Raw genomic sequence first — 15,408 nt, 5'->3', positions numbered from 1 at the left:
TTTCAGACGGCATGCATGTGCTCTTCAATTGCTAATTGCTATGTACTCCTCCTTTTATTAAATATATAAATAAAAGGAGTATTATTTATTGTTTGTTTTTACAAAAAACTACTACTCACAATTTGGTATCCTCCTACTTTTTATTGACAATGGTATACTATTATTATTATTTTTAAAGAAATACTATGATGTAAATTTAAAGGTCCATTATTTATATATTTAATCAAGATTTTTTTTTAAAGGTCATAAAGAATTATTTATTTAGGTCTTTTAATATAATTTACATTATCATAAAAAGATTTCTATTTTCTAAAATATTTTAATGAACGTTCAAATATAATAAATTATATGTTTTTAAATTTTAATTTTTTAAATTGTTTAGTAATATTTATAAGGAAATTTTTCTTTCATTTTTAAATATTTTAATAGTTATTAGATCTTAACAAGGCATTTTCATCCAAAAAAAAATCATAAGTGAGGTAATCGTTTATGAAATATCTTCAAAAATTACTTAAAATCATAATGTATGAATTTTTGTATATCTTATTCACCTCTTTATCTATAATATTTTTTAAAAAAATTGTTCATTTTCCCCTAAAAAAATGATTGTTTCTTTTAAATATATTTATTTATTTATTTATCATAATTTCTTTTGAAATATGAACTTTCTTAAAATAAATTGATTTTAAATAAAAATATTATCAAACACTTGAACATAAAATAGATTTTGAAATAAAAAGCTATATTTACCAAACAACTTTAACTTCATTTCTAAAGCTCATATTTTTAACTTTAAGTTTAAAGTAGCTTCTATGCCTCAAAAAAGTTGGGCCAAACGCACTGTATGGACAATGCATAAAACATAAAAATATGCAAGGTCCGGGGTTCGAACCCCGGCCACCACAAAAAAAAAAAACAAAATGTCATATCTCACTTAAATTTGCTCAAAAAGAAAAATCCTCATATAATTTAATGATAAAAATTTAATGATAAAAATTACTTCTTCGAATTTTCTTCCAATTCTATTTATAAAAAACAATTGACTTTTTAGTTATAAAAAACAATTGACTTTTTAGATACTTTGAATAATTTATGTATTTAATCTGAAATCTAAATCAAATACATAAATTATTCAATATACCTAAAAAGTCAATTGTTTCGGCTAAAATCAAACTTGTGACATTACTTCATTTATGGTTTTGTTGACAAAAAATAAAATGATTGTGAAGCAATTATTAATAATTTGTAAGGTGACGGTGCAATAATAATAATAATAATAAAAATCCAGAAGTATGTGTTGTTGACGCGCTGAAAACATTTCAAGTTCAACTAAACACGAAACGCATCGTTTCAAACCAAATCTGAAGCAAACAACACAACACAGTCTTTGTAATAACGTCCTCATCATCATCTTCTCAAAAATAAAAACCCACCACCATTAATAATTTTATCCTAAGTTTTCTAAATCAAATAATAATAATGAAAAAATTGTTGTAAACTTTCTTTTATCGTCGAGTTAATAATAAAGTTAATTAAATCCTATCCTTGTTGCTACAAGTTACAACCTCATCGATCGATTTAGGGTTTGAAAAAAATGAGTAACCAGAAGAAGAAGAATTTTCAGATTGAAGCGTTTAAGCATAGGGTTGTTATGGATCCGAAATATGCAGATAAGACATGGAAGATTCTTGAAGATGCTATTCATGAGATTTATAATCATAACGCTAGTGGTCTTAGCTTTGAAGAACTTTACAGGTTCGGTTCATCCTTTTTTCTTATTTTTTTTTTTAAATTTTTTTCATGATTATGATTTATTTCTTGGTTTTGATCCATTTTTGTTTGATTTATTGTATTGGATGTGTAATTTTAATTTTTTTGGGTAAGATTTAGAGGCGATGGTTATAGGATTTTAGGTTTTTGGATTGGTTAAATTTGAGTAAGAAAGTAATTTGGAGCATTTCTTGGGTTTAATTTTTGAAATGTTTGTTTAGTTTGTGATTGAAGTGGTTAATTTAATTTATTGAGTTTATTTATGTGGATTTTGTATGATACTGTGTGATGAAAAAGACGAATTTATGTTTAATCTGTTGTTGTTGCATTACTTGTACTACATAGTGATTAATGCATTTCGTTTCGTATAATTTCCTCTTATTAATGTATGCTCAATCATCTATAATTCGTTGTGGATGTTGTGTTGGATGTGTGGTTAGACTAGATGGATAAAATTAGAAATGACAATATTAGAGAGTTGAGGTAGCACCTATAGTAGAAACTGTCGTGGACAATAGGCTTAGGTGGTCTGGGCATGTAGAGAGATTAAATGAAGGATAGTCAACTCATTAGAGGCAGAGCAACTAGTGTGATATATGAGTTGATTTGAAATGTTAAGAAGGATCTCGAGATTAACGAGTTGGATCGAAATATGGTTTATGAACATTATGATATAATTTGATCTATGTAGCCGACCACACTTAGTGGGATAAGGTTTGGTTGTTGTTTTTGTTGCTGCTGCTGCTTAGCTTAAATTCTTTGCAGGAAAACTCATCTTTTAGAGTCAGTTTAGAATCTTTAGATAATGATAGGTTACTTGTGATTATAAGGGCCCTGATGTTGCTCGTCGAAAAAACGGGGGGCCTGATGTTGAATCTGAGAGAGTGAGGAAAGTTCATAATTTGGAGGGTCTATAACCATTAACCATGAGAAAAAGAGTGGGGAGAGAAAATTAGGAAGTGCTAAGGCCGCTAGTTACTTGCAGCATGTAACATACTTAATAGGGGAAGAATGAGAAGAAAAAAGACCATGATTGTATTTTTCTAAGCCAAGGCTCCTTTACTACTATTCAATACAGAATATTTTCATTTTACAATTTTCCGAAGTTCTATCAATTGGTTCAAACCTTCCAAATACTGTTGGGTGTTCAAAATACTACCAAAGATGACAAACAGAGTTGATTCATTGGAAGCTAAGCTCCCTTTCTTGGAGGATTTTGTCAAACTCTCGTTGGTGAAATTCTGAAAAGCTTGCTATACAAAGATGTAGAGACAGAGATGTTGGGGATGTAAGAAGCTTGCTATACTACAGGTTCATGTTCTCAGGGAGGAGGTGCTAAAAGTGTTTTTGTAAAGTTTCAAAGGGGGTGTATGATAAGTATCTAAGCACTTGAGAAACCCTTTCTTAAAAGCTAGATATTAAGGGAGATGAACCAAGTCACACTTAAATGTTCCATCTCGATGTGGAACTTGAGCACCCCATAATACCCAAATCCCTACCAATATGAAGATTAGAGATTAAGAACACAGGTTCCATATGGCTCCTTCTAACATTGTTTGAACTCCTTTGGAAGAAAGGAGGGGAAACATGGGACTCATACAATTGGCAGGAACTATTCAGATTTTGGGGATCTGTTTTGAAGATGTCTTCTGCTATCTTGCAGAGACCAATACGTAAACAAACAGAAGTGGTTAATAGGTGTTTGGAGGCATATTTGTGTTTTCCCCTTCTAGAATGATGTGGATGAGATCCTTCATCACAGAACAACATAAGAGTTGACATGAGTGGTTGTTTTGGGCTGAATTGTATTTTAATATTACATTTTTTTTTTATTTTTTTTTTTGCATATCCATGAGAAACACCCTTTTTGAAGTTATGTATGACAGAAAACTACCTCTTTTTAATTTGATTTGCTTAAGAAGAGACCAACGTTAATGCTCAAGTACATATGAGGAGGTGTTCAGATAAATGCTGGAGTTTGAGGCTGGAGAGTGTTTTTGTAATGTTAAGGCCACACAAGCAACAATCAATAATCCAAAGGATTAATCAAAAGATGGCTGAGAGTTACTATGGTCCATTTTGATTTTTGAGTGGTGGAGAAATATGGAAGCATTGTTTACAAACAAAACTTCTTCAACTTTTATATGCATAATATTGCTTTTCAGTTTACACCTTTCCTATGTTCTATTTCCAATAAACTTCTCAAGAAGCACTTATGGAAAAATAAATACTGAATAACCATGAGTTTTAGTTGAAATTAGCTTCTGTATCTCAATCTTTTCAGAAGATCTCTCATATAGCTTCTATATAGACATCTACAAGTTTTTTAAAACTTTTTAATAGTTGAAGAACACTATATTTATTCTAACTGAAAAGCTCCCATAAGCTAGAAGATATCCAAACTGGACCTTGATATAACGAGGCAAACAGACACAAACATCTTTAAGAAGAAAAACAATCAACATGTTTGCTTCTGACAAATGTATTGTCAGCATTTGACAATGTTCATGGGGCTTGATGGGGCTTGATGATGTTAACCGATCCTTCTGTAATAAAAAAGGAGTAATGTCAGAATTTTTAGTATGAAAAGAGTGGTTGTCAAAATATACATCAATTTAGGCAACCAATCCATTATATTTCATGAAATTCACTATAGTAGTAGTCAATATTGGCCAGGAGGCTGCTCCCTTACTGAGCTCTATGCTCCAAGTGACTCTTAGGAGAGCATTTCAGCATTGCGGCATGGAGAACCACAAATGTGGGTCCTTACGTCCATGAATAATGGCTATAGCAGCTGATCCTGAGCAAACTTATTCTGGCGCATATGACAGCTAGAACCCATTTGTCATCAGTCAAACCCCTCGCTGTTGATATTTACAGCAGAATTGAATGCTTGTTCAGCTTCCTTTGCGTTGTGCACACAAGTTTCCTTTCGTCCTTCAATCTTCTTGTGCCCATCACCATTCTTGTTATCTCTCTGTCTTCATATGATTTCATTTAGAGGACTAAAACCAAAAGTCACTTTTCACTGTTTCACTATTTTACTTGGTATTTATTTTTAATGTTACTAATCTGTTATCGTCCTTTATTTTCCTGATCACCTGTGTCATTTTTTATAATTACCATCACCGCCTTATTTTTAACTAAAATTTGTGTTCCTTTCTATATTATGCTTGGTAGATTTTTGTTTTTACTTAGTTTTATATACCTTCATTCCGGTAAGCAGTTGTTCTATTACAATTATTGATCAGGTATGTTTTATAAACTTTTAGTTCTGATTGTATTTATTATCTTCACTTTAGCGGCTACTGTGTGACCCAAAACGATCTATAACCCCTCTAGGTTGACCAGTTTGTTCTGTATTCACCATTAACTTCTTTGTATTTAAAAAATAGAATAAGTTGCAAAAATGAGATAGTTTGATCATGTCAAAAGTGTAAATTATAGAAAGTGAGAAGCCACTTAAGATGTTTGAGCAAAGTATAAGATGAAATGTTTCTGAGTATGCTGAAGTGATTAGACCACTCAGTAGAATGCCATATTTATATACAATTTAGAACAGGAATAATTAGAGCTGATTCTATTTCCTTTGGTTTAAGCCAAGTGGAACATTAAACAACGTTAACTCTATGTATTTTCAACAAAACCAGTTACAATGCTGCTCAAACATGGTTTTATTGAATATTAGGTTTTTTTATAGATGCGTCAATCAGTATGTGTGACAAAACTTGGTGGTTGCTGTTGCACTTTTTAATTTTAGAGGATTTTCACATAATAGATTTGTAAACTTTACTTGGGTTTCAATATGTTGAAGTTTGCAGCCAAGTTTCCTTTATTATCTCTCCTTGATTGACCTGCTTTTACTTGAATTAACGAATTGTTTCTGGCATATTGGATGAGTTTATTATGAAGTTTCCTTTTGGACATTTACACACGGAGGATCTTATGCTTTATTTATTTCTCTTGAGAGAAAATAGATCTTATATTTCTAATTTCCCCCTTTCTGTTTATATGTGGATTCAGAAATGCATACAATATGGTGCTTCACAAATTTGGTGATAGGTTGTACTCAGGATTGGTTGCGACTATGACTGCGCATCTCAAAGAAATAGCTAAATCTATTGAAGCAGCTCAAGGAGGATCTTTTCTGGAAGAACTGAACAGGAAATGGAATGATCATAACAAAGCATTGCAAATGATTAGAGATATACTGATGTACATGGACAGAACTTTCATTCCAAGTGCCAAAAAGACTCCTGTTCATGAACTCGGGCTGAATCTGTGGAAAGAAAATGTCATTTATTCCAACCAGATCAGGACTCGGCTACTGAACACACTTCTGGAATTAGTACATAGTGAACGCACTGGTGAAGTTATTGATAGAGGGATAATGAGAAATATAACAAAAATGCTAATGGATTTAGGTCCATCTGTTTATGCTCAAGAATTTGAGACTCATTTTCTTCAAGTTTCAGCTGAGTTTTATCAGGTAGAGTCCCAAAGATTCATTGAGTGTTGTGATTGTGGTGATTATCTTAAGAAAGCTGAGAGGCGTCTGAATGAGGAAATGGATAGAGTTAGCCATTACATGGATCCCGAGACTGAAAAGAAGATTAATAAAGTGGTGGAGACGCAGATGATTGAAAATCACATGCTCAGATTAATCCATATGGAGAATTCTGGTTTAGTCAACATGCTTTGTGATGATAAATATGAAGATTTGGGTAGGATGTATAACTTGTTCCGTCGTGTAACCGACGGTCTTTTGAAAATACGAGAGGTGATGACTTCACACATAAGGGAATCTGGTAAACAGCTTGTTACTGATCCTGAAAGATTGAAGGATCCAGTTGAGTTTGTGCAGAGGCTCTTAGATGAGAAAGACAAATACGACAAGATTATAAACCTGGCATTCAACAATGACAAGTCTTTCCAGAATGCTTTGAATTCCTCGTTTGAATATTTCATTAACTTGAACCCCCGTTCTCCAGAGTTCATTTCACTATTTGTAGATGATAAACTTCGTAAGGGTCTGAAAGGGGTCAACGAGGATGATGTAGAGGTTACTCTGGACAAGGTGATGATGCTGTTCCGATACTTGCAAGAAAAAGATGTTTTTGAGAAGTATTATAAACAGCATCTGGCAAAGAGGCTTTTGTCTGGAAAAACGGTTTCTGATGATGCCGAGAGAAGTCTCATTGTTAAGCTCAAGACCGAATGTGGCTATCAGTTTACATCAAAATTAGAGGGAATGTTTACAGACATGAAAACCTCTCAGGACACAATGCAGGGCTTTTATGCCAGCCACCCTGACTTAGGCGACGGTCCTACGCTTACTGTCCAGGTTCTTACAACAGGGTCTTGGCCAACTCAGTCGAGTATTACGTGCAACCTGCCGGTGGAAATATCTGCACTTTGCGAGAAGTTTCGGTCTTATTACCTTGGCACACATACTGGCAGGAGATTGTCGTGGCAAACTAACATGGGCTTTGCAGACTTAAAAGCAACCTTTGGGAAGGGTCAGAAGCATGAGTTAAACGTCTCTACCTACCAAATGTGTGTCCTTATGCTTTTCAATAATGCTGATAAACTTAGCTACAAGGAGATTGAGCAAGCAACTGAGATTCCTGCTCCGGATCTTAAGAGATGTCTACAATCATTGGCTTTAGTTAAGGGAAGAAATGTCCTTAGAAAGGAGCCGATGAGTAAAGATGTTGGTGAGGATGACGCTTTCTCTGTTAATGACAAGTTCAGTAGTAAACTATACAAGGTTAAAATAGGAACTGTAGTTGCACAAAAGGAATCCGAACCTGAGAAACAGGAAACTCGGCAGCGAGTGGAGGAGGACAGGAAGCCTCAGATTGAGGCGGCGATAGTGAGGATCATGAAATCTAGGAAGCAACTTGATCATAACAATCTTATAGCTGAAGTGACAAAGCAGTTGCAGTCACGTTTCCTTGCAAATCCAACAGAGGTCAAGAAACGCATTGAGTCTCTCATTGAGCGAGACTTTTTGGAGAGGGATGATAACGACAGAAAAATGTATCGGTATCTTGCATAGAATTGTTAAAAACTTGTTTGTTTCAGTAATCAAAGTGATGCAGGTGTTGTATCATAATGAACCAGGTGAAAATTTGCCTTTTAAGTAGACCCATTGATTTCAATGTATATTGATTTGTTATCCTATTTGTTGTTGCGATGTTTTCATCTAATGTTTTGAATTACCAAACATACTGATGTCTTTTTGTCTCTCCCACACACACACTCCAATCCACCTATAGTGATGTTAATGTGAGCATATCTTTTCAAATCCAGTTTACTAGAATTTTCGGTAGGACTTCTTCTCAACTCAAATGGTTTAATTGTGCTTTCTGAGATACTACTACTTGATACACTGCTTCCCAAAGCAGTTTTTTTTTTTTTTTTTTTTTTTTTTGTTCTTACGAAAATCTTCTGTGGCCCCTCAAAATCTAAAAGAAACAGCTTATAGTTGATATCATTTGTCTTTGCAAGATTTGAGGACCTCAACAATTTCATCTTTTAATATGTTAGAATTTGTGGTATATAATGAAATAGAAGAAAAAGAAACCAACACTTGTTTAGTTTTTAAAAATTGAGGTTATCTTATTCTATTCTACTTTATTCCACTTTAGACCACCAGTATAAACATACACTAATAATTGAAACAATGGCTTCAGTCTATTTTCTTAATTTTACAGTTTGTGCACGCATGATGATTTTGGTACTTACATGCTAAGAAAACCACGAAAAATGAATTTGTACTCAAATCAAATCTAGTAATCATGTTAGATATAGGTTCACTTGAATGACCGTGAAGGTAAATTATTACCGATCGTATCATTGAGGTCCTCAAAATTCTAAGTACCTTAAATATGTCTATCCCCTCCTTTTTTCTTTTTTCTTTATCTATCCAAATTTGATTGATTCAAAGACGTAATAGAAATTGGGAACCATGCAAGACATAACATTGTATATGCAGGTATCGGGGTTCAAACCCATAATTCAAAGACCCCAAATTTGTATAATCCGCTAGAGCACGACAAAACCTTCCTCCTCTATATGCGACACGAGGAATGCAAATGAATCATCTGACCGAGGCTCTTAATCGTTGTGCCTAACTCTGTTTGGACTTTGGATTCCCCCAACTCATCATGTTAGCGCATGCACACATTGATTTTTTTTATATTCATGTGTTCATACGATTTGCTAATCGTTGAGAGGTGTAAAATATCTCAAGTGAGCATTACCTCAAAACTCCGGACTATGATTAGGGTTTTTACGATGGTTAGAGAGATTTGTGCCTGATTTAGGCACGCAAGGGCATATGAGAAAACACATTAATGTACAGTTTTCTATCTAGGCTGACCACAATAAGATCATCATCAAGACTTGGATTTACACATGTGAACAAGTATATATATGTAAAATAAACATGAATTATGTAAAATATATATATATATATATATATATCTTAAGCCTCTTGGTTCTCAGGAAGGAATATAAGACCCTGATAATTCATAATTTGACCGGAAAGGTAAGTAAAACCAGACCAAAAGATTCTTTCAACTAAGATTCAAATTCACATTCTCTCAAACATTAGTCCTTAAAATTATGTATTTGATAGTAAAAAGATTATCAAATTTCTTACTGCCAGCATCTATTTTCACAGCTCAAATTGTTTGTTATGGTTGATGGTGGATGACAAAAACTACAATTTTAAGCTGAAGTAAGAGAAAGAGTAGACAATGCTCCTTTGCTCACAAGCAACTGACATACATCCTCATAGCCCCAAACTCTAGCCATATACAAAGGTGTGACACCCCTCTTGTTCATGGCATTAAGGTTCACACCCTTGTCAACAAAAACCCTAACTGTCTCAATATCACCACTCTCCACTGCCATATGCAAGGGAACATTACCTTCATCATCTTCACATTCTAAGTCCAACCCTACCTCACTAAGCATTAAGGCCACATTCTTGTGCCCTTTAAATGCCGCGGCATGAAGCGCTGTTAGGCCATAATGATCACGATAGTTCAAATTCACACCTCGTCGTAACAGTAATTCGACTTCCCTTACATTTCCATGCCTCGAAGCCTCAAAGATCAATTTTCCATGTTCCACATCCTCCACCTAACACAAAATAAAGAAATCATCTAGCATATCAACAAAAAGGGTTGAATTTGTGCAATATGATGGAGCTTAACTATAGTTTTAAGAATTGTTAGGAATACGTTATAATTAAGATTTTACTCCTAAAATTTAATGTTAATCCAAAAATACTCTTAAAATTTATCTAATCACATCAATTTTTATCTTAATGGATTATTTTTTCCACTGAACATAAGTTTTACTACGATCATAATAAAAGACATAAAGCAAATTTTACAATGTAAGAAAAATATAAACTATATAAAATGGCTTTTACATTACTGCCTTCAAAAACATGACAAACATAAAACTAATGTTAGTATTTTTATAATACTGAATTGTTTAAACACCAATACCATAAAGCATAATGTAAATTTGAAGCTTATAGTTACATTTTTTTTTTTATAAACAAAAGTATACCGCACATTTGAAGTTTACTACCATAAACTTGTAATTTCAAGTATACACAGTAAATTTCAAATTTTTTGATATACATTTCTTGTGTACTAATCTATGGTATGCATGTTTTTAAATCAAGAAATGTAGTTTTTAAACAATTAATAAGTTTTTATACCACACATTTGTACAACATTTTTTTGATTATATACATGAATATGTACAACACCGTTTGTTTGTTTTCTCTAAAACAAGACAAAAATTGAAGAAAGTGATGAGGCACTCACATGTTCTTCTTCATCACGAGCAACATTCCCACCCACCACAAGTACATCATCAGAACCCTTGAACTTATCGAATCCAACGGCTTCATGAACTCTCAATCCAGCTTCAAGGAGCATATGAACCATATCATCTGGGTGAGCCAACTCCGTAGCAACTCGTAGAAGCGACTCAGACTCCTTCAACGACATATCCAAAACCACAGAACGCTGCCTTTTAATCAAACTCCTAACACATTCCAAATCACCGCGAGAAACAGCATCACATAGAAGAAACGAACCAACAAACGCAACTTTGAGTTTCATATCGTAAGTAGAGAATCCATAAGAACACGAAGCAAACAACGCGTTTATTGAATCATTATCAGATGAATTCGCTGTGAACTCCGCGGTTTTGATGAGAAAACGGTCTTTGGGAGAGCGAGGATAGGAAGGAGGGAGATGAGATTGAGGTTTGAGGATGACTTGAAAAGTGGAAATGGAGAGTGGTGGAATGAGTCCAGTGGGGGGGTTAACTAGGAATTTATGAGGTGATGAAGTTTGGATTTTGAAAGCTATTGATTTGGTTGGGTTTAGTGACTTGAGTTGTATTGTAGTTCGACATTTGCTATTAAGCGTGAATTCTATGCGAACCTCTGCAGGTTCGCATACTTCTACTAGTTTCTCCATCTCCATCTACCAAGTTTGTATATGGATTCAAGAGGTTTTTTTTTTTTTTTTGTTAGGGATGGATGGATTAAAAAGTTAGAGCTATATATTTTTTGGGTATATATTTAGAGAGAAGAGATATTGACATTGGAGTTCACGTGATAGATAATGTACAATGGAATATGTCCATATTTAATTTGTCTTTTGCCACCATTAAAAGGACCCGCAGGTTGTGATAACAACGAACCTTTGAATTAGTGTTTGTACTTTGTGGGAAGTGTGTTGGAAGTGCACATGGTGACTAATATTAGGAGTAGATGAATGTTAACATTTTTTTCGACATCTATTTTAATATTCACTTTTTTATTGGATGAAATTGATATGAATATTCTCATTTTTATTATATCTATTGTGTCTTTAGAGGTCTATATATTTTGAGAAAGATTGAGATAGAGTGTAATGTAATAGATGTATTTTTTTTAGGAAAAGCGATAAATTATTGATGTCATATGAAAATAAATAAAATATAAACGACATTGATGATATGTCATCTTACGTTATTTTTAGCATGTTTTTCAGTTATTTTCAATAGGTTTTAGCAGCAAAAAGGAGGAGTATTAGAACAATTGTCTATGATTTCGGGACTTTTGCAATGTTTTCTATATTTGAGTCTGTAATTGTAGTTTTCCCAAAACATAGCAATTTTATGGGGTTTTTGAAGTAATTCACGAAGAAATCATGCAAATAGGCAAATCAAGAACATCTGAAGAATTGTGAAGACTTAGGAAGACCAAAAATGAAGATTCAAGAGGCCTCATGAGACTTACAACAGGGAGAAATTCTGTTCCCAAGTTCCGAGGCATGTTATTTGAAGACGAAGACCTAAAACGACGGAAAATTAGAGAATTTGGGCGCAGGAAGCAGATGTTATGCGCCTAGGGCATGGTCTGGGGTGCACTCACATGCGCCTCGTGCATTTTCCATGCGCCCCGTGCATCCAAAAATGTGGGGCGCACGCGTCTTTTCATGCTTATGTGTTGGGTAAAGCCTGCACTTTTAGCCCAAACTCATGTAGAAACTCTCACTATAAATACTAGCCTTCCTCATTCAGAATTTCTCGTTCAGAACTGTGGCAATTCAAGAGGAAGGCAACTTTGGAGCTTCGGGAGAGTTTCTATCTTCTCCTTGATTTTCTCCGGGTATGTTTTTATCTTTAGTAATTTGTTTTTAGTTACCATGTGTAACTAAATCTTTTTACGTTAGAGTTCTAAGACGAACCTCTGTTTATTTTTGTTGGATATTAATTTAATTTAATGTCGTTTATATTTTATTTATTTTTCGTTCGCTATTAAGTTTTATTTAGTTATTTATTTCAAAGGAGTGTAACCCTAGATTAGGTACTTAGGTTGTGACAGGGCCTAACATTGCTATTACTATCCTGCTGCTTATATCTTGATATTTATAGCATTATACTAGTAACTATCTGTCTAGGAAGTAATTAGTTAGTAACTAACGAAAGATACCGAAAGTGAGTTGACCCTGGTAGTAGAGCTGTCAAAACGGGCCGGGCCGGGCCGAAAAAGCCCGAAAAATGAAGGGCTTGGACATAAAATTTTTGGTCCGTTTAAAACCGGGCCTTTTTAGCCCGAGCCCGTTGCGGGCTAGCCCGACCGGGCCGAGGGTAGCCCGTTTATTTTATAATAATTTTTTAAGATTAATTTTCTACGGCCCAGCCCAGCTCATGCACCAGGAAAAAAAAATTATGTTTGGCTAAAGGCTAAAGCGGCCCAACCCAAAATCCCACAAACAAGGAAACCAATTAATTCACTTCATTCTCTCTCTCGTCTACCACGTACGATGACGTTCACAAAGAAAAGAAAAGAAAGAAAACCACGTTGAAGTTGAACCCTAGATCTGCTGTTACTCCTCCACCGCCGCCGCACATCACTCCTCCACCGTAGATCTGCTGTCGCGCCACCATCCTCAACCACCACACCACATCGCAAGTTTCATCATCTTCAGTTCTTTGGTGAGCCATCAGTTCTTTGGTTTATTCATGTTTGTTTTTAGAGGTCTAAACATGTTTTTTGATTGTTAGCTTTCTGATTTTAAATTGCATGTCCTTTTTCAAGTTTTTTCTTAGTAACCTTGTGAAGAAAAAAAACACGACAGTTTAATGTGAGTAGTATGATGATGTTTACTTTAAATTTAACATATCTGTGACTGTTGTCTTACAATCAATAAACTTGTAAACTCATGTTAGGTTTGACTTTTCACTTTAATCTAGAATATTTCAGATTGATATTAGATTCGATTATGTAGATTTACAAGTTTTTTTATCTGTTTGACTAAATAACTCAGAACATGTTAAGGATTAAGATGCAAGAATATGTGTAAGTTGTTCGCTCTTTTGTGAAATTTGCAGAAAGTAGCTTCTTTCAATATGAATGCTCGTGGTAATGGAAAACGTGTGGTGCCGGATGATGATGATGATGATCTTCAAATCCTTGAAACCCCTCCACTACAAGTTAATCAACCTCAACTACAAGTTAATCAACCTCAAGAGGCCAGCACAGAAGATAACACTAACACACCGGTGGAAAAGAAGACGAGGGCCTTAACATCTGATGTGTTGAACGACCTTGTAAAGATTGGTCTCGGTGCTGATGGAAAAGAGAAATGTAAATGCAAGGGTTGTGGGAAAGAATTGAGTTGTCGGTCTAGAGATGGAACTACACATTTACTTCGTCATACAAAAAGTTGTATGTTCCTTAAAGGTAAATTTGGTGATGTGGGTGATATGCACATTGTGAAGGTGAGAAAAACACAAGAAGGGGGGGTTGAATTGTGTTTTGAAAAATTCTTCGTTTCTCCTAAAAACTGAACACACTGATCAGAAGCTAAGTGAGACAGCTTCTGAAGTGATAATCAAAATCTAAATGCAGCGGAATAAAACAGAGAGAGAGAGAAGAAGAACGACACAAAGCAATTATACTGGTTCCTTCCACAATCCGGAAGTAGTCCAGTCCCCCTTGCACTTCCAAGGAGATTTCACTAAGAGTAATATCTGATTACAATTGCTCAAGCACACAAGCAAGAGACTTCCTTTGCTCAAGCACACAAGCTAGAGACTTCCTTTGCTCAAGAACACAATCAAGAGACTTCCTGCTCAAGCACAACTGCAAGAGACTTCCTAACTAAACAAAATTACACATAAAATTGTTTAAGGTTGACCACTTGATATACAATCAGAGGTGCTCACAATACAAATCAGATACAGACTCAATGGACTTAAGAATTTCTAAGATATGACTTTGAGACACAGAAATTCTAAGTGAATGCAGAACAATTTCAGTAGAGATTTGGCACTAGTAAAAGTATTGAGAGTCTGTTGTTCAGCATTACAAAATCTCTAGGTCTTCACTCCTTTATATAGAGGTGTGAAAGAGACGTTGTGAAATTGTCAGCACCCAAAGAGTCGTTGCTGAAGCTTGATCTTTCACCTTTGATCTTTTGCCTGATTTGGTTGTTGTCCTATGAAGAACTAATTTGAAATCCATTCCTTATCTAAAGGAACATCTATGCAGGCGAAGCCGTATTCTGGAGCTGTTTTCTTGTCTTGTAGCGTGGACACAAAACAGAGTAGTGGAGAACGTGGTTGTACAATTCGTACAAATGTCAACGCTTTCGTCCAAATTGCAAGCACATGCCTTCAAACACCTTTGAAATGACCGTTGCAAAATTCCACTAATCCTTTGTAGCATTTTCGAATCCAATAGACAGCTTTTGCAGTGATAATTCTTCAATTCTTGAATCTTTGCAAATCCAGTTGATATTCAGCTTCTGGTGAAATAGCTTCTGATGAGGCAGCTTCTGATGATGCAGCTTCTGATGATATGACTTCTGCAGCTTCTGATGATGCAGCTTCTGATGATATGACTTCTGGACCTCTTGTCTTCAGGAGCACTATTCTTACTTCAGAAGCGACTTAACTTCAGGAGCACGTTGCCTTCAGGAGCGTCCAAGCTTCAATTATGTTGTTTCCTTTGCTCTTTATTTGCTCATTCAGAACCAATGATGATGTAACTTTTTAATTATGGTCCTGTACACTTGAACAAATATTAGCTAGTCCAATTTACAA

General features: G+C 34.7%; 2 protein-coding genes across 2 annotated transcripts; one reads left to right on the top strand and one right to left on the bottom strand.

The window, feature by feature from the left end:
- The first annotated feature begins 1,352 nt into the window (after nt 1–1,352).
- On the top strand, nt 1,353–7,956 carry LOC146899520 (cullin-3A-like). The gene is made up of 2 exons (XM_085733500.1): nt 1,353–1,755; nt 5,794–7,956. The coding sequence occupies exons 1-2, from the start codon at nt 1,595–1,597 to the stop codon at nt 7,829–7,831; spliced, it is 2,199 nt and encodes a 732-aa protein (XP_085589626.1). The 5' UTR covers nt 1,353–1,594; the 3' UTR covers nt 7,832–7,956.
- Nucleotides 7,957–9,330: 1,374 nt separating this feature from the next.
- LOC146899519 (protein VAPYRIN-like) lies at nt 9,331–11,457 on the bottom strand. The gene is made up of 2 exons (XM_085733499.1): nt 10,626–11,457; nt 9,331–9,924 (listed from the first exon to the last, which is right to left on the bottom strand). Exons 1-2 carry the CDS (start codon nt 11,292–11,294, stop codon nt 9,508–9,510), a joined length of 1,086 nt encoding a protein of 361 aa, XP_085589625.1. The 5' UTR covers nt 11,295–11,457; the 3' UTR covers nt 9,331–9,507.
- Nucleotides 11,458–15,408: the final 3,951 nt, after the last annotated feature.

The sequence above is a fragment of the Medicago sativa genome, chromosome 8, assembly GCF_051527215.1.
Source record: "Medicago sativa cultivar Bolivia chromosome 8, Bolivia_mono, whole genome shotgun sequence".
Taxonomy (NCBI): domain Eukaryota; kingdom Viridiplantae; phylum Streptophyta; class Magnoliopsida; order Fabales; family Fabaceae; genus Medicago; species Medicago sativa.
This window is presented reverse-complemented; position numbering and strand designations above follow the sequence as displayed.